This window comes from Nerophis lumbriciformis, linkage group LG25, assembly GCF_033978685.3.
Source record: "Nerophis lumbriciformis linkage group LG25, RoL_Nlum_v2.1, whole genome shotgun sequence".
Classification (NCBI taxonomy): domain Eukaryota; kingdom Metazoa; phylum Chordata; class Actinopteri; order Syngnathiformes; family Syngnathidae; genus Nerophis; species Nerophis lumbriciformis.
Window position 1 is genome coordinate 25,491,623 of NC_084572.2, and position 19,819 is coordinate 25,511,441.

Genomic DNA, 19,819 nt, shown 5'->3' on the forward strand with positions numbered 1-19,819 from the left:
ACAACAGCTAGGCCCATACTGTAATAGCACACAAGCTAAACGTACATAATACATGTCCTTTATTGAATAATATTGCAGTCTTAAACAGCACATTTGTCAATACAAACAGGTATCAAATTGATTATAGTTGCATATTAATTACACATTAAAAAGTCTGTAAGGCAGAACCGTAGTCAAAAGTATCCAGTAACAAACGTGTCCGCATCATTCAACTTGCTGCACCATGGACTTAACTTCATGAATTATTGTGGCCACAAGGTGTCTCCAAAAACCAATGACCACTCCACTTCAAATTAATTTTTCATTCATTTTTTTTTCATTTATTTATTTATTTCAGGCAATGACATAAAAAAGTACAAAGTTGACAACACATAATATAAATTAATATAGTGCAAAAGGTAATGTATAGTATGTAATGCATGCAAATTAAAGACAACATTACTCTGTCGAGGAGGTTAGTGGGTTTTTATACCTACCATTTATTGTTCTTTGGGTAATTTCACTTAATCAAGCCTTTCCACACTACAAAATAATACAGGTAAGTACTAAGATATGGTATTAATGTTGATGTCGGTGTTGGCCAATGCTCAAGATTACAATATCGGCATTGTATCGGAAGTGACACGACTAGAAGAAGCGATGTTAAGTGTTCATACATCCATTATGTTATATCTATTCTGTATTTTCTGCATGCAATTAGTATCTTGAAAATGTGTTTTGTCTGGAAGGATGGCATTATTACAAATAGGAAAAATTGTTTCGGCTTTCTTACGATTTGGTTTTTCGTCTGACCTTTTTGAACAAATTACTAGCAAAGTGGCGTGTTTGAGATCCTTAAACTATGTGAGCTTATTGACTACAGCGTCGGACAACAATGGCGGACTCGTGCAGAGCTCTTCAGGTAAATTTTTACCATATATGGAGCTATCCGCTGACCCCTCATGTTGGGGGAAATGTCACAAATTGGGCAAACAGATCGTTTGGAGGAAGTATGAAGGAAGGCAAGATTGTTTTATAAATATCTCCGTTAGATACCAATAGGTAAGACAAGTTGGTTTTGCAGAACACATGTAGGTACCCTTTAAATCTCTCAGTAATGCAATGACATCATTGTCACATCAATGCTTCTCCATTCATCATTTTTCCTTTTGATCATTTGGGAAAACGTCCAATATTTCTACAAACAAAGAGCACAATTTGTTCCTTGATGGAGTTTGTTACGCGTGGTAAAAAGACCAATCACACAATTCCAATACACAACATTCTGCATCAAATCCGACTAAATTCCCACGAACAGGCGGAGTGCAGAGGTGATTGCTTCTGCTGTGACGATAATCTGCTGACAGGCACCTAATCTGTTTGTGTGTGTGATCATCTTATCAGATTGTTTGCCCATGTAAACTCAAAATGTGGAAGATTACTGGATAACAGCAAGACGGCAAATCCTCCGGCATCAAAACATTCGGTTCGGAGCTCGGCGTTGTGTACGAAATATCTCAGGGACTTTGGCGCGGTGAAATACACGAGGATTAATCTCCATTACAAAAGCGGGACTGTGTCATTTTCTTTAAAAAAAAAAAAGAAGTCCCTTCTCGTTTTCGCCACAGGAAAGATGTAACGCGTAAATATTTCATACAGCCCCCTGGCATCTGGCAAAATGTGCCTATGGTGACGCTAGCGTGCTTGGCAGAGCTTGTATAGTTCATGAAATACTCATAGCCACAACTACTTAACAAGATGGGATGCTTGTGAGGATATTTTTAACATATTTTCTCATGTAGTACTTAAAAGAAAATACTGATGTACTACTTACTGTATGTACCGTGGCATACACAGTCATCATACCTTGTACACGTACTGTATACTCATCTGAAATAACTTTGAGTGTAAAGCAAAGCAACACATTACTAACCGTTACACTTTTTACATTTTTAACACCATCATTATATTTTAATATTGGTAAGAGCTAAAGTATAAAGATGAAAAGGGCACACTGCTATTATGAAGTTATGGTTCCAAATAGTGTGAATGATTATAAACGTGAGGAAGCACTCAAAGTAGGTCATAGCATAAAGTGATCTTAAGGAAAAACTGACCTATGAAAAAAATAAATGCAATGATATCTTGCAATGCGCTACAGGATTAAGTGTGTTTAAGTATAGTGCCTTAAAGAAAAAAGAAAACATTTTTTTCTAAATGAATACAGTACTCAACATTGGGCTAAATTGTTTAGAGAACAGCATAAAAAAAAAAGATCAGAAAATATCATTATTATCATTATAACAACCAATTAAAGACAAATCAGAAAATTATTACAATTGTTATTAAACAGTACTTTTGAATAAAAACATGTTTTGAAAAATATTCTGATTATAAAGTTAAAGTTAACTTTAGTGGCCTAGTCAGGGCGGACACTCTAACCACTAGGCCACTGAGCACCTACTCAGTGGGCTAGTGGTTAGTGTCTCCGCCCTGAGATTGGTAGGTTGTGAGTTCAAACCCCGGCCGTGCTCTACACAGCACAGGCACTAGACAACGGCACATTATTATGATTATTGATTTGCAAAAAATATTTTTTGGACCAATTAGGTGAAGTTGCATAGCTTTCCACGGCACACCAGACAACATCTTACGGCACACTAGTGGTTGAAAATCACTGGCCTAGTGGTTAGAGTGTCCGCCCTGAGATCGTCAGGTCATACCAAAGACTATAAAAATGGGACCCATTACCTCCCTGCTTGGCACTCAGCATCAAGAGTTGGAATTGGGGGTTAAATCACCAAAAATGATCCCCGGGCGCAGCCACCGCTGCTGCTCACTGCTCCCCTCACCTCCCAGGGGGTGATCAAGGGTGATGGGTCAAAAGCAGAGAATAATTTCGCCACACCTAGTGTGTGTGTGAGAATCATGGGTACTTTAACTTATAATAACAGGATTTGATTTTAAAAAAATTATCAGAAATGTATTACTATTATTATTAGACTATCATTTTTGTATTTAAAAATTGGCTAAAAATACATCAGAAAGTAGTGACAATCATTATTAGAACAGCATTTAAAAAAAGAAAAAAAAAAGAAAATTGCTACTAATATTATTAGAACAGTGTTTTTGAATAAAAAAATATCTCAAAAATTACTATTATTTTAAAAACTTTTAAAAACATGATCAGATTATTTTACTACTATCATTATTATAAATATCATTATTTAATAAAAATTATCACGTTTTCCCCCGTTATTCTTATAAACAGCATGCTTAGTTAAAAATGATCAGAAAAGTGTTAGTTATTATTAGATAAAAAAAAAAAAAAAAAAAAAAAAAAAAACTGATCCAAAAATTTTTACCACCCGGAAAATTAAGCCGATACTTTTTTCCTACTCTTTAAACCCTGCGGCTTATAAAATGTTTCGGCTAATTTATAGATTTTTTTTCCGCAAATAGTTTAAAAAACAAAAACACTGAATAGGTGTGTTATTGTTTGTGCGATGGCGCCATCATTTGGAGGAGCTCACTCACTGCAGGTGCTGTAGTGTCCTTCCATTTAGTGCTTTCAACCGGAAGTAGAAGTCCTGTTCCATCTTCTAGCCGTCCATAGTGTTTCTACACGTATAGATTCTTCATTCATCACTCCAAGCAACGTTTGTAATTTTTACAATATAACTTCAACAATTCTGACTTATTAAATCGTCCCATGTGTGATGTCTGTAGGAGAGTTTTCATGAACATTTGTACTTGCTATTGTAATGTAATCAAGCTGGTGTCGTTAGCATTAGCGAACATGCTAACACGATTAAAAGTGTCAATGACAATGTTTTGTTTTTTTTGTATCGTTTCAGTTTCGTAAATTCATTAAACGTCACCGTGGAGTTAATGGGTCTGTAGGTGATTGTAGAGCTTGTGGGTTCAAGATGACGACGTCTGTTTTGTTTGATCAGCCATTTTAATGCTGTGTTACAGGCATTGTTTGGAAACATTTAAGGCAGTGGTTCTTAACCTGGGTTCGATCGAACCCTATGGGTTCGGTGAGTCGGCCTCAGGGGTTCGGCGGAGCCTCCGCCACGGAGGTAAAGACACATCCGACTTATCGTGTAAATAAAAACTTCTCCCTATCAGCGTATTATGGATACCCCCAAACAATGTTCCCTCTAATTTTCCATCTGATTTGCAGGTTTTTTGATTGATCGATTGAAACTCTTACTAGCAGATTGCAAAGGAAGAGAATACACAGTACAGTACATATTCCGTACAATTGACCACTAAATGGTAACACCCGAATACGTTTTTCAACTTGTTTAAGTCCACGTTAATCAATTCATGGTGTGTAAGGTGTGTAATTTGTTGTGAGTTCATGCACTGTGTTGGTTTTGTTCTTCGAACAAGGTGATGTTCATGCACGGTTCATTTTGTGCACCAGTAAAAAAACATACAACTTTTTCTTGAATTTGAAAAAAATATATATATATATTTTTCACTAAAGAAGGGTTCGGTGAATGCGCATATGAAACTGGTGGGGTTCGGTACCTCCAACAAGGTTAAGAACCACTGATTTAAAGTATGTGAATAAATATTTACAAAATCTTTGTGTGTAAATAACTATTTTTACAACATATATATCTGCGGGTTTTAGTCCGGTGCGGCTAATATGTGGAAAAATAATTTTTTCTTCTGAAATTTGGTGGGTGCGGCTTATATACCGGTGCGCTCTATTGTCTGGAAAATGCTGTATTATTATTACAACAGCATTTAAAATATAAAAAATACGGACAATTATTACTATAATTATTTGAACAGCATTTTTATGTTTAAAAAAATCTGAAAAGTTTTACTTTTTTCATTAGAACTGCATTTTTGAATGCAAACTTATCAGAACATTTCTATCGTTGTTGTTGTTATTATCAATATGTTGACGTGCATTAAAAAAACAAAAAGAAACAGAAAAAGAGGCAATGACATTAAATCACATCGCATGTTTGGTTTTGCTTAAATCCAATTTGGAGAATGCAAATTACATTAGCTCCATTAGATTTGGGAGCAAATCTATTTAACATTGAAACACAACATGATTCCACATGTGTTAAGTTGGACTGATTTCTATGCCTGTCTGATGGGTTCTTACCATATTAGGTAAAAAGCCATCAAATTAAATCAACAATGCAACAATTGTGATTCATCACAATACAACTATTAGCTACCGTATAGTATGTTGCAGTGGTACAGTGCTATCATATATTGTAGCGGGCTTTCATCCTCAGGATGTGTTAAAGGACACATCGTTCTGTTATTCATAAAATCGGGATGTGTGAAATGTGCACTTTGTATGGACCTTGTCTGTCAAATGTCCACCTGGGCATTAAGGAGACATGCACATTAAGACACAGCACAGGTCCAAGCAAGGACACAGCAAGGCTTTGTGGGTTGGTGTGTGATTTTTGTTACGCTAAATGTCTTCCTGCTGACATTACCGATAAACATCATTCAGTCTGTTCTGCACTAACTCTGTCTCCCGCTGAGAGAACAAGTGCTTGTCCGTCCTCATCGATGTTGCACCACACAAATAATAAGACACCTGGTAAGACTGCACATTTGAAACAGTGTCACTCATCGGCTCGCTGATTCCTTCTGCCAATTTCACAAAGATGTTTGATGCTGGTTGTTTGCAAAGAGTGTCAGATGTTTATTAAGAGTAGGGGATAGCATTGAGAGGAAGACCTTATTTGTGTAACAGGGACACTAAACACAAATAATAATATGTTAATGACCATATACTGTATAATAAACAGGTGAAGTCACATCTATATCAATTCGCACTTGTTGCACAGGTGTGAGACCTTTTAGATGCACATTTTGCTGTATGATTTGTTATTAGGATATTGAGTTTTTATTCAATTTATTTTATTCTTATAAAGCCCTATTTTTAACACCCCTTGGGGCAGTTAAAGAATGGGAGGAAAATTATATTGTTTGTTGACATACAGTAGCTCATGCATCTATAGCAGGGGTGTCAAACTCATTTTAGATCGGGGGCCACATGGGAAAAAAAATCTACTCCCAAGTGGGCCGCACTGGTAAAAATACGGTACGATAACTTAAAAATAAAGACATCTTCAGATTGTTTTCTTTGTTTAAAAATAGAACAAGCACATTCTGAAAATGTACAAATCATAATGTTGTTGTTTTTTTTTTACACTTACATGTTGCGGTTAATAGTATTCTATCTTTATTTGTCGTTATTTATACTTTCTGAATAAATTATGTGATAATGTTCATCTGTCAACTCATTGGTGTTAATTTTCAATTTATCAAGATAAAAAAATGATATCAAAATCAAATTACAGGATGTTATTTATGTAGTTTTTCTCATTTTCCTCGACTGGTGCACTAACATCATGTGGTTTATTTGTTTTACATACTGTATGTAGCATCATCTACAAAGATACACATAATTGCTACTGCGACATCTAGTGGACACAGCAGTTTCTTTCATTAAAAAATTTCGGCTCATTTTTATACTGAGCAAACTCATACCGCGGGCCGAAAAAAACCTGTTCTCGGGCCTGATTTGGGCCGCGGGCCGAACATTTGATCTACAGTGTCTTCACAAAAAACATGTATTCCAGTTGATCCAGTAGCAACATCAAATTTGACAATAAACAATCAATTATTCCTCTCTTCTACAGAAGCATGTATGCCAATTTCAACATCATTAAGCAACATATTTCATTCATTTATCATTATTAATCAGAATCAGTTATATTGGCCACGTATGTTTAGCACACAATGAATACACTTAGTAGACTGTGCTCTCTTTGTTCAATGTACACAATAAATAATAATGATTAACGAAAAATATAAACAAGTGCTTATATAATTCATATGTTCAAGGCTAATAAGACAATAGTGCAGTGATGAATAGAGCAAAAACATGGGTTATTTTCCTTTATTTAATTTGACATTCATTTTAAATTGTTTATTTCTATTTACCTTGTATATTTTTTTTTTATATTGAAGTAGTTCTTATTTATTTTTGAACTACTATATACTATTGTAACTGTAAACCGTTTAGTTCAGTGTTTGCTTTTTTCAGTTTTTCTAATCAACCCGATCGCCAGCACTGCTCTTAACGTTGTCAAGGAAAGATGTTTACTGACATTTCTTAATTTGTGTAAGTGTAAAATACTTCTTCAAAGTTCCATTCTCTGAACCAAAAAATATAGCTACCACCACCGGCTATCTTAGGTGGCTTACCAAAACATATATATTTTTAAATGTATATATTGTTCAACAATAACTAACTATGCTGAGGAAAAATTGATAGGCGGCCCGAGTAAAAAGGCTGGCGGTCATCACTGGCACTTACACAAAAGCATTCTTAGCGAAGCGACAAATGATTTTCAGTCAAGGCTGAAAACTTGCCTCCAATTATGCATGTAGAAAATCTAGAACTAAGGCGAGAGTAAATATTGGAAAAGATTTTGAGCTGTGGTAAGACTTTTGTAAGCAAAACTATTTTAAAATGGACGACATAATTACATATTGTATGTACGTCATACTTATACATTTGATGACATACAATCACATTTAAACTGATACGGTACCAATTCCAGGTACCTGGGAATCGGTACTGGTACTCAACAGTACCAAATTTTGGTACTTTTGTGTGATAATGGTAAATGGGTTATACTTGTTGTTGGGGCGGCATAGCTCGGTTGGTAGAGCGGCCGTGCCAGCAACTTAAGGGTTCCAGGTTCGATCCCCGCTTCCGCCATCCTAGTCACTGCCATTGTGTCCTTGGGCAAGAAACTTTACCCACATGCTCCGAGTGCCACCCACACTGGTTTAAATGTAACTTAGATATTGGGTTTCACTATGTAAAGCGCTTTGAGTCACTAAAGAAAAGCGCTATATAAATATAATTCACTTCACACTTCACTTGCTATACTTTTCTACCTTCAAGGTACTCAAAGCGCTTTGGCACTATTTGCACATTCACCCATTCACACACACATTCACACACTGATGGGGGGAGCTAACCACGACCCATCAGGAGCAAGGGTGAAGTGTCTTGCTCAAGGACACAACGGATGTGACGAGGGTGGCGGAAGCCGGGTATCGAACCAGGAACCCTCAGCTTGCTGGCACGGCCACTCTACCAACTGAGCCACGCCGTCCGCAATAATAAATATTAATTGTTATATCTTGTTTTGTTATCACATTTCTGAGTCTCATTAAGTTGCAATTACAGTTGCAAGTCCAAGACGTTAGATGGCAGTAGTGTATAGTTTATGGTGGTTTTTTTTGTTGCGTACTAAAAAGTGTTAATACTCTAATATGCTCCAGCTGTTTGATTGTAACGTGCATCTTTTTTGTGGTTTTTATTTACAAATTTGGTGGTGTTGAAATCACCATGTAAAATGCTAAACAGTAGCATGTCAATAGCAAAGCCAATGTATATTAGCATCGAGCTAGCACATTTTTAGAAAAGTGGAGCCTTACTTTACTTATGTTGGAGCGTTTTGTGAGTCAATTGCTTTGTTGGCATTGAAAATTGCAACATTACCAAAGGTAATTTGGCCGAGTCTGCTCTCAGTGCTGCTAGAGTGATCAGCAAGTGTCAAAATGCGAAGAGGCAGCCGAGTCGGCTACCTGGCGTGACGTCACGCGCAACCCAGGTACTGTTGGATTGGATTGGATTTTACATGAATTGGTGGTGTTACGGTGGGGTCGCATGTTAATGCGCTAGTCTTCTCCCCAAGATGCAGACGGAACTCCAGAGGCAGAGTGCAGATAGGAAAATTATTAATTTTCCATAACTCAGTCAGGAATGCACAAAATTCAGGAAAGCGTGCCGATAGCGCGGAAGCTATGGCGAAGCTTAGAACAGGAATCAAAAAGATATACGAACGTAACTGTAGCGTGAAGCAAACAAGACAGCCAGACTGAGTGTGGCGAAAGGCAGGAATAAATAGCTCTCTGATTAGTGCCTGGGAGCGGGTGAGCGTCCCGAACACTAATCCGAGGCAGGTGAATATAATCAGCATCCATGGCAACTAAGAAACACACACCCAGGGGTGCTGAAAACAGAACTACGGGAGTCAAACTAAAATAAAGCATGATCCGTAATTTTGTTTAAAGATTATATGCAATCTGTTGTTGTGTTCCCTAATTTGAGTGTACATAAATGAAGGTGTGTGTTGCTGAGTCCGACCTGGACATAATCTGGACTGTACATAAATGCTTATTTTGAAAATGTAATTTTGTTTATAGATTATATGCAATGTGTTGTTGTGTTCCCTAATTTTCAGTGTACATAAATGAAGGTGTGTGTTGCTGAGTCCGACCTGGACATAATCTGGACTGGTCCTGGTTTTAAGAACCCTTTAAACAATCTAATTTCATTGACAACCTGGTCTGGTGAAGATAAGGTCCTTTTTTTAAAAATAAAATAAAATAAGGTAAATAAATAAAAAACATTTTCTTGAATAAAAAAGAAAGTAAAACAATATAAAAACAATTACATAAAAAATAATAATTAATGAAAATGTTAGTGGACCAGCAGCACACACAATCATGGACTGTATCCCTTGCAGACTGTATTGTTCTATATTGTAGGAACCAGAATATTAATAACAGAAAGAAATAACCCTTTTGTGTGAATGAGTGTGAATGAGTAAATGGGGGAGGGAGATTTTTTGGGTTGGTGCACTAATTGTAAGTGTATCTTGGGTTTTTTATGTTGATTTAATAAAAAAATTAAAAAAAAAGCATGATCCGGGCAACGTATCATGACAGGTGCCCGGTAGGATTGGCGGCATTCGGTCAATACTGAGAAAGTATCAAATTCGGTACACATCCCTAATCCGTACCTGCCAACTTTTGAAATCAGAAAAACCTAGTAGCCAGGGTCCAGGGGCCGCAGGCCCCGGTAGGTCCAGGACAAAGTCCTGGTGGGGGGTTCAGGTTCGCCCCCGACGCAAAATGATTATTAGCATTCAGACAGGTTAAAATGTTGCTAAAACCATCACTTTTCTATCAGTCACAGTGACTTTTCAAAACAAAAATATTACAGCAAAAATCATATGGGTTGATTGACATGTTTATTCTGTAAGCTAACTTCAATAGTTTGAAATTATTTTGACAGTTAATGCCAGTTATCCTGTCAACCTTTCACAAGACTTCAATTTGTTAATTGAAAGTATAAACAGTACAAACACTTTTTACAGTAAACAAATGGTAAAACAGTACTAAACAATTCCATTAAAAAAAAAATTGGTGTCATTATTAACTTTCTGTCCAAGCTTGTATAATCTACTGCCTTGTTCAATTGTAAAAAATATTCTGTGCCTAAAATTCACATTTCTATCACAATTATCATACTGTAAACATGGTAAGCTAACTTCAATAAAATTAATAGTCCTGTCAATAGCATGGAATTACAATTCAAATGTAGTTTTTTTGTAAGCCTTTCAAAAGAATTCAAAATATGAAAAATTAATGAAAATTAATTTAAGCCATCAGACACTTGAAAAGTGGCACATCACATCCCTAATGTAATCATTTTAACTTTTCAACAGAAATAGCACTGCAAAAATATTAAGGACATACTTCTGTATTTTGGTAGTTATGCTGTCAACATTTAACAAGATTTCTTCAACTTGGACTTGAAAGCATAAATAGTATAAGCACTTTTAACAGTATAACAGTACTAAACAATTCCAATAGATAACATTGGTGTCATTACCTTTTTGTGGCTAAAATCCAAATGTATTCTATCAGATTGATCATACTGCAAAAATGATAGTGCGATTGGAAGTCCATGCTCAATTATTGCCTCCGTAAATAAAACTTCGGCATTTATCACATCCAAAGAATCTGTTTGGGCGACGAAAAACGTTGAAAGTTTTCCACTTGTATCTCTAGCAACGGCATTAGACTTGTGTTTTTTTGTCCCAACGTGGTCTTTTACATCGCTAATTCCTCCGTGTCCGATCGAAAAATCTTGTCTGCACAAGGTGCAATTCGCGTAGTTTTCACCCTTTTTGGAACGGATAATTATTCCCGGATAGGCTTTTGAATATTCTTCACGGAATGACTGCAGTTTTCTTTTCGGTTTAAGACTCGTTTGCGATTTTTCTCCGGCTGATTCCATGATCGTTCGCTCGCTTGGAAACAATGACAACTGGTGCCTCGTGCTTGGCAGCGGTGCTATAAATAGCCTCGCGCATGGCATTCGGAATGGCTCAATAGGAAGTTACGGGAAGCAGTGTCGATTGTCATTGTTGTTACGCGATTTCGTGAATAAAACTTTTTTTTAAATATATTTTTTTTAATTAATGAAAAACCGTATTTTTTATCACTGCAACCATAACCCGGAATAGGTTGATGAAAACCGTACTAATTACGGGAAAACCGGAGTAGTTGGCATGTATGCTAATCACATGTTTGGACAGCGACAAAACGCACGCTAACATATCGACCACAAGCGAGGTCAGTCAAAATGACCTGTGCACAAATTACTTCCACTATCAAACAGATTCCATTTGCAATTTATTTTGCCAGATGATATTATGGAACAACCATAGGAAAATGCGTTTATAGTCTATGTTTAGAAAATGAAAATGAAAATATAACTTTTAATTTCCTGTTTATGTGCATACTTTAAAAAAAATGAAGTGTGTGTGTTTTTTCATACCTAAAATGAGGCCGTTGGGATTTGTGGGAGGTTCCCACACCACCCTTGCTGAAGACAGGCGAACCTCTGGAAACACCACCCTGACGGGGGGTCCTGGGACTGTGGAGAGGGCGGAGGACAAAAATAGAAATCAGAGTTGGCATGGGACCAGGCCACTAATAATATACAAAGAGCTAAAGGACAAGCACAGTTACATCAAGCACTTACATATTTAGTATGTGACTACGAGGAAGCGAGAATGCTTTTGCCCTCCACACACACACACACACACACACACACACACACACACACACACACACACACACACACACACACACACACACACACACACACACACACACACACACACACACATACACAGTATAGAGTGAGTGTCTTATACATTTTTTAAGACGGGCCTCTAAAAGATGCAAAAATAGAAAATGTAATTTTCTCTTAACCTTGCTGTCTCTGCCTTTGAACCTGATAGAAGTACATGTTCCACACCATCAAATACTTGTCATTGTGAGTCACACACACACGCACACGCACACACACACACACACACACACACACGAGCGCAAGATGAAGGTTCATTATACGTTGACGAATTGACTTGTTCTGGTTTCACCCCGAAATGAGAAAAACTTTTCAAATGTGACAGTGCTTGATGATGTGTGTGTGTGTGTGCATTTCCGCTTGTATTCGTGGAAGAATATGTGTGTGTCCTTGTGTTTTATTATTCAAAAAGGTTGCTGCCATTCCAGAAAGTATGCTGTTGTTACGATACTAGATCTCTCCATCTTACAGCATCTGCACAAACATGCACGCTCTAATGTGTGTGACGCTGTTAAAGTTCAACGCAAGCATCCTTTCTACAATATAAGGCGTGCTTCTCAATTATTTTTTTGTCATGCGCCCCCTTGGGGATATAATTTTTTTTCACAACCTCCCTAAATTGAATTGAGAACCCGCAAATTTGTATTTATGTATCCGTACAAACTACTCTATAAGTTGCTAGCATTAGAACATACGTGCCACCTAGCTGAAGACGTGTGTATTGTGTCCCCACACCACGAAAAGTATCGAAATACATTTTGGTACTGGTAACACAACACGACACGTTCATCCTTCTACTGCGCAGTGCACACGCTCCCTCTCTCTCTTTTTAATCGCCCACTCATTCACTGACGTCACTCAGCCAACACATTGCCATTCTCGCAAACACACTTACACTACTCTCTTAACTAAACCAGCTCCACTGCTGTGCACATGTAGATACATAACTTGTAGATACATAACATGTAGATACATAACATGTAGATACGTAGACGCGCACACAGCTGTTTGGCTTGATGCCAAATATTAGCGTTTTATATCAGCGTAGTTAAAACCGCCCAATTAGCGTCAACTAATGCAAGTGAAATGAGAAAATTTTGTAACAAATTGCTACAATTTGTGTTTTACCCATTACATGGCATGTCTGGGTACATTTATCCATAGTTTTATTTTTAGTACTTACTAATAATTGTATTTTTTTTAAAGCACAGACCAGGAATGGCAACCATAAATCATAAAGCATTTAATATAAAGTAGGTAAAATGTTCTGTTCTATTCTAACCTAATACTTGATTATGGCAGATTACATGTAATATGGAAAATTGTAAATTGTTCTTTGAGTGCAACAAGAAAAGCCCAATGTGTTTAATGCCTTTTCATTTATATTTTAACCTTGTAAAATTGTTATTTGAGTGCAATAGGAAACATATGTTTAATGTATTGTAAGATTTTCTGTTAAAATAAAGCACATTTTTTCGTAGTTCCCTTTATTTGGAAAAGTATCAATATGCATTTTGGTACCGGTACCAAAATGTGGCCCTCAAATCAAAAAGTGCAACAAGATGATCCATTCAGTGATTACGTGTTGTGTCCCAATAGTTTTGTGTATGTTGGATTCTGAAGTTAAATGCCTTTAGTTCATAAAATTCAGAAATCTACACGAATTTCCCAAAAGTACAGTTCAAACATCCATAGTGAAAATACATAATTTGTAGAGTTTTTCACTTTCCATTATTTCAAATGACAATAGTTGTGTCTTTAAGCAAACAAATGAGTTGATCTGGAATTTCGACCACTTTATGTGACGATAGCAATGTGGTTTGAGATGAAAACAGATACAAGCATTTAGACACAAACTGGAAAGTCTTACCATCTTCTTTGGTTCTTAGGAGGACAGCGCTGCTTGGGGGGCCGTCACCCGAGCGTGTGTATGCCAGCACCTGCAGCAAGTATACGGTGTACTTTTGGAGCGCAATGAGAAGCAACGACATGTTCCTCTCTCCTTCTGCCACAAGAACACTGGGGGGTCGTTCTGAGTCTTTCTCAGAGTACAAGACCTGAACACACAACACCGCAAAAATGAATGAACATTGAACATTTTTATGTAAACTCAAAGTTATAGTTTTTTTTTGGTTCTTTGTTGTTGCTATTTTTGTATTACAACATTTTATTATTTGATCATGTTGTACTGCATTGTAATATTTTGTTTTGTGATTGTGTGATGTTTTTTGCCTGGACCCCAGGAAGAATAGTCTCCACTGCGGTGTAGACTAATGGGGATCCTTAATAAACTAATAAACTAAACTAATAAACAAACATTATATGCCATCACCGGTCACAACATTAGGAACAGCTGCACCATTTAATGACCTCCAATATAAAAGCTGCATACAATTTTTTGCATTTACCAAAATAAAAAAAAAAAGAGGACCACAATGTATTGCACAACACATCTTCTATGATTTATATAGATTATTTGGTGCATCCCACAGTGGCCAATGGGAGTGATGTCATCGTCTAATTTGCATATTTAACCTTAATGCATGTGCAGGTAATTTTTCTAAAGAGACAGTCAGAAAGCAGCTTGAAGATAGTCTGTAAAATGTAAGCTATGCAACATTTTGACCAAAGAACCACCATTACATGTTATGTAGACCACAAGGAAGTGTTTTAAATGTGGAAAAAAATCATAATATGAGAGGGAAAAGCGTTAGAAAATGGATGGATGGATGACCCCTTTAAACAGCCACATTGTAGTTTTTAGCGCTTCCATAGCGAGACTACTGACAGATATAAGTTAGAACTATTCGCTACTTTGTATTAGAAATGGCAACAGTGGAGGATGCATGTGCATATACAAGCCAGTCTGCCCCACAACAATAGGATGAAGGAAAAGAAGCAGCTCATTGGCTACCATGTCAAACTACAATGGCGGATTCGCGCACAACTCTTCAGGTAAATCTCTACCATATATGGAAATATCCACTGACGTCACCAATTGAATTCCAAACATCTTGTTTGGAGGAAGTATGGCAAGATTGTTTTATACATTTTTCCGCAATGCCTCCATGGTTTGATTTCACATATTGGCACTTTTGCAGATCCCAAATACACAAAAACAGGTACCAATTGCTGGGTAGCAATCACGTGACCTAGAGGCACTTCTGGGTTTAAGGCGATGGTCGAGAGTCCCATAAGGCTACAGTTTATTTACCTGCATCACTGCAGATTTGGGCGTATTTTGAAAGGCTTAAAGGCAAATACAGAAGCAATCATGAACACATATTTAAAATAGGATGGAGTGAATTTATACTTATGTATTTATAGATTTAAACCATTCATCATCACAAATATGTTACTCCTCGCCTCAACTACACTTCCTTTGACACTTACAAGGATTTAGAGAAGAAAAGACTGGAGGTAAATCATGTCGTAACATCTGAGGGGTCCACAAATTAAGCAATAATCCATGAAAGACAAAGTTGGATTTATTCGTGCATCGCTAATTAACGTATTTGATTGACATAACAAGTGCTGTGCTGCTGTGATCGGGGACGCTAATGAGAAAAAGGATAATTTTGTTTGCAGTTGATTTTCTTCTACAAATATTAGTCACATCTACAATTCATGTCTGCAGTTGATTCTATGATGTGAAGTTCATATTTTGTCTCAATATTTAGCTATAAATGTCCCTGTTGTTCAGCAATATTTGGTAGCAATATCAAGATTCAGTATATGCTGTTGAGCCTACGAGAGATTTATTCATCTAGTTAATTAATACTATTAAGGACATTTTCTTCACGATAACAAATATCACCAAAGACGCTGTAATGTGGTCATCCGTGTCGAATAAAGCACTTGGCTTTCCTGCACAACAACAACTAAGCTTTTAGGTTCTGTTATGAAAATCGACAACGAAAATACAGTATTATATACAAAACATTCTAAAAGTCCATACACTTAACCATTGTATATGATTTGTAAGTGCGATGTCAGGTAATAAAGTACAACATTAATAACATTTTCACCAGCTTACATCCTAAACTGGTCTTCAGGCCAGGGTCTTCTAAAGATCCCAAAAACTCATTTTAAAACCCGTGGCGACCTGGCATTCCAGGTTATAGCTCCCAGACTCTGGAATAATTTGCACCAGTCCCACCGTGATCTTGACTGTGTTGACACTTTTAAGAAACATTTGAAAACTTCTCTTTTTAGTAAAGCTTTTACTTAATGCACCTTTTAACTATCATTTTTTTTTATAATTCCTTTTTATGAAGTTGCCCTTGTTTTAATTGAATTGTTGTTTTACTTCACCTATGTTTTGTACAGCACTATGTGATTTTATCTGTAAAAAGCGCTCTATAAATAAAATTTACTTACCGTACTTACTAAATCATTTTCTAAACATTTCATACATTCACACACCCTTACAGTTTCAATTTGTACTCCTTAGGATTGGACCAACAATCACAATATTCATTTTAATTACCATGAATTGATTTACATGGACCCCGACTTAAACAAGTTGAAAAACTTATTCGGATGTTACCATTTAGCGGTCAATTGTACGGAATATGTACTGAACTGTGCAACCTACTAATAAAAGTTTCAATCAATCAAAAAAAGGACTTAACATGACGTTAGTTTATTTGCACAAGCAGGTCTTCGTAGTTCTATTTAGGCATTGCAATCACAAAAGAACACAAACTAATGTGATCTCTTGTCCTTTTCTTACATTTAGTTCTGCTCTCAAACACTACTAATATAGTAGAGAATAAACTCGATTGCATCACAGAAAGTTTCTCAAACAAATCAAATGTTCAAACAAACATTTTACAAAGCGAGCACTTTCCTATTGTATTCCACAAGATGATGAAAGTGATATTTTTAAGAGCCATTTCCTTCGACGCACTTTAGTTTTTTCCCTGACTTTATCACCTTTATGAACCACTTCTTTCTCACTTGTTTTAATGCCACGCTCAAGCTGCTTAACTATCGTGTAAATTAAGAAGAAAAACAGATATAACGTGACATGACAGCCCAGCTTGTGGTAAGAAAAAGTTGTTTTTGCAAAACAAGGCCCCGTTAAAACCATGTTTATTGTTTGCATTGGTACAACTGCTCTGTATCCTTTAAGACTTGTGCGTAATGCAGTAATGTTCTAGACCGGGGTTCAGCAACCCCCGGCTCTCGAGCCGCAAGCGGCTCTTTGGTGCCGTCCGAGTGGCTCCCTGGAGCATTTTTCAAAAGATGGGGGAAAAATAAATTTTTCGTTTGAGGACAAACACGACACAAACCTTCCCAATTGTTAGAAATGTTTAATATGTTTGTGTGTATGCTTCACTGATAAAGAGTATTTGGTGAACATCGTTATGTACTACTAATTTCGGCGGTTCTTAAACTCACCATAGTGTGGACTGTGACGCAACAGTTTGTTGACATGTAAAATCTTCCTCTCCTTCTTTGTCTCATTTTGTCCACCAAACGTTTTATACTGTGCACTAATGCTGTTGTTGATGTTATTGACTTGTTCGAGTGCTAATCAGGCATATTTGGCCAGTGCATGACTGCTAGCTAATCACTGCTTACATGCTATTTAGGCTAGCTGTATGTACATATTGCATCGTCATGCCTCATTTTCTGATAGTAGGCTAATATAGCTACACTTACATCATGTGTTTCCTTCATTGTAACACTTATATAAGACTTTTAAAGTCATTTTGATAGTAGGCTATTATAGCTAATATACACACTTACATCATGTGTTGTCTTCATTATAACACTTATATAGGACTTTTAAAGTCACTTTGATAGTAGGCTAAAATATAGCTACTATAGACACTTAGGTAATTTGTTGCCTTCATTACAAGACTTATATAAGACTTATCATTTTATGCGGCTCCAGACAGATTGTTTTTTTCTATTGTTGGTCCAATATGGCTCTTTCAACGTTTTGGGTTGCCGACCCCTGTTCTAGACAAACTCTTGTGTTAGATCGCTTTAAATTATTAAAGTGAATCTAAGTTGTATGTAAAGCATATTTAATGCTGATCGGGTGTTTTCATGATGATTTACCACTTGTTGCAGCTCGGCAACAACACATCAGAGAGCACACAGTTGTCGTACTCCAAAGCAATGGACCCCAGTCTGAGCTATCTATTGTTGGACGTTTTTACTGGAGAAGAAAACATCACGACACACAGGTCCTGAACGCATCGCAGTTCAAAGAATATGTGCCGGAAACTTCTCCCCGAGCCTCTCGAATGTTCTGCCTCACTTAAGACAGCTTGCCAGGAGAATAAATGTCAGTCCTGCCTTGATGGAAGTACAGAAGAAAAAGTCAGAAGCTGCTGGTGGCAGGTGGCAGGAGAACTTTTCAGGCTCTAATAGCGAGGAGCAGCGGGCACGCTGAGTGCTTCAGTGTGCTCCTCTCACGAGGGAGAGCCATAAGTGTGCCATGTGCTCGGGGCTAACGCATTATATAAGCTGCATTTTTCAAGCTCAAAACAAGAGATGATGCTGCTTGAGGAGTTACTTTGCATATTAACACAAGCATGTCAACACGAGTGAGGAGAAATCCCCTTTATTCCCTGCTTTTGTTCCGCTGTCTGGTCCGGGCGCGCGGATTAAGACGCCGTACACAATTTCACTTTAACATTAGTGTTGTTCCTCGTCGTGTTGCGCTCAAAAAGAGACGTGCCGTGTCGCAAAAACAGAGACAAACCGCTACGTGTTGTCTCTTTATTCCGGGATCAAACAATAAAGTACATGCAGATAAATCCTCAGGGGAAAGTGTGGGAGGCTGTGAAAAGCAACATAACAGAGGATCAGGGTGGTTGACAACAAAAAGAGCAAATGTACTTGTTATTTTCATTGTTGGAAAATTACTTTGAAAAAGTCATTAATTAAAAGAGACGTTTATGCCGAGAGGCCACTAACTGTCCAATGTGCTTTAAACATATTCCGCCCTCTTACAGCTTTTAAAGCCCCACTTAAGAACTTTTAGTCTTGGTTGATTTTGGCGGCGCCAGTGGACCAAAGCGGTAGTGTTTTGCCAGAAAAAGACCACATTTTCCATGAGGATTAGCGCATATAGCGTCATACTGACATGATGTCCGGCCTAATATTAGCAAAAATATTCCGTCTTTAATTGTCACGGCGCAAGTGCATGCCGCGGCGCATTCATCAATGAGCCCCGCGGAGCGCACCTCAGGACACGCCCACGGCCGCTCATCTCCTGCACGCATCACTTCGGCGGCAGCAAGCAGCTGCAATCAATCAGCACTCAGCGCACCTGTTGTTGAGGATCTTCCTGGGCTTCTTAAGCCAGTGCAGACCTGCGTACCTGTTGTTGAGGATCTTCCTGGGCTTCTTAAGCCAGTGCAGACCTGCGTTCCGGGCCAGAACGTAATCATCTGTTCCCGTACAGTAAGCCTACATGTCAAGCTCTATGCACACTCTTTGCTCTCCGTGTTTTCTTTCTCGTCGTATGGATTGTCGTGTCCTCCTTGTCGCTCTAACAGCAGACCTCCGTTCCCGCGTTGACGAGATGTGTGTCTCGTCTTTCCTTGTTACATTTGCTTCCCTGACTGCCTCTTGGATCTCGACCTCCCGCTTGGACACGGACCTTCGACGCCTCTCTATCGCCCTGACTACCCGCCTGCTCACGGATCTCCGAGCTTGTCTTGTTCTCCCCCCCGACTTCCTTCACGTCTCGTTCAACACTCCTGGTAACACTCAATTAGTTCCTACACATAGTCTCACACCATACACCCTTGGATTTTTGTCACACTCCATTCCCTTGTTTATCAA

General features: G+C 37.7%; 1 protein-coding gene across 7 annotated transcripts in view; it reads right to left on the reverse strand.

The window, feature by feature from the left end:
* LOC133621737 (protein sidekick-1-like) overlaps positions 1 to 19,819 on the reverse strand; it is a 782,002-nt gene that overhangs the window by 67,990 nt on the left and 694,193 nt on the right. For all 7 annotated transcript variants that reach the window (XM_061984042.1, XM_061984041.1, XM_061984043.2 and 4 more), the window contains 2 exons: positions 13,878 to 14,064; positions 11,690 to 11,788 (listed from right to left, as the gene is read on the reverse strand). In XM_061984042.1, the coding sequence (XP_061840026.1) occupies positions 11,690 to 11,788; positions 13,878 to 14,064 (286 nt within the window). The remainder of the gene's footprint in view (positions 1 to 11,689; positions 11,789 to 13,877; positions 14,065 to 19,819) is intronic.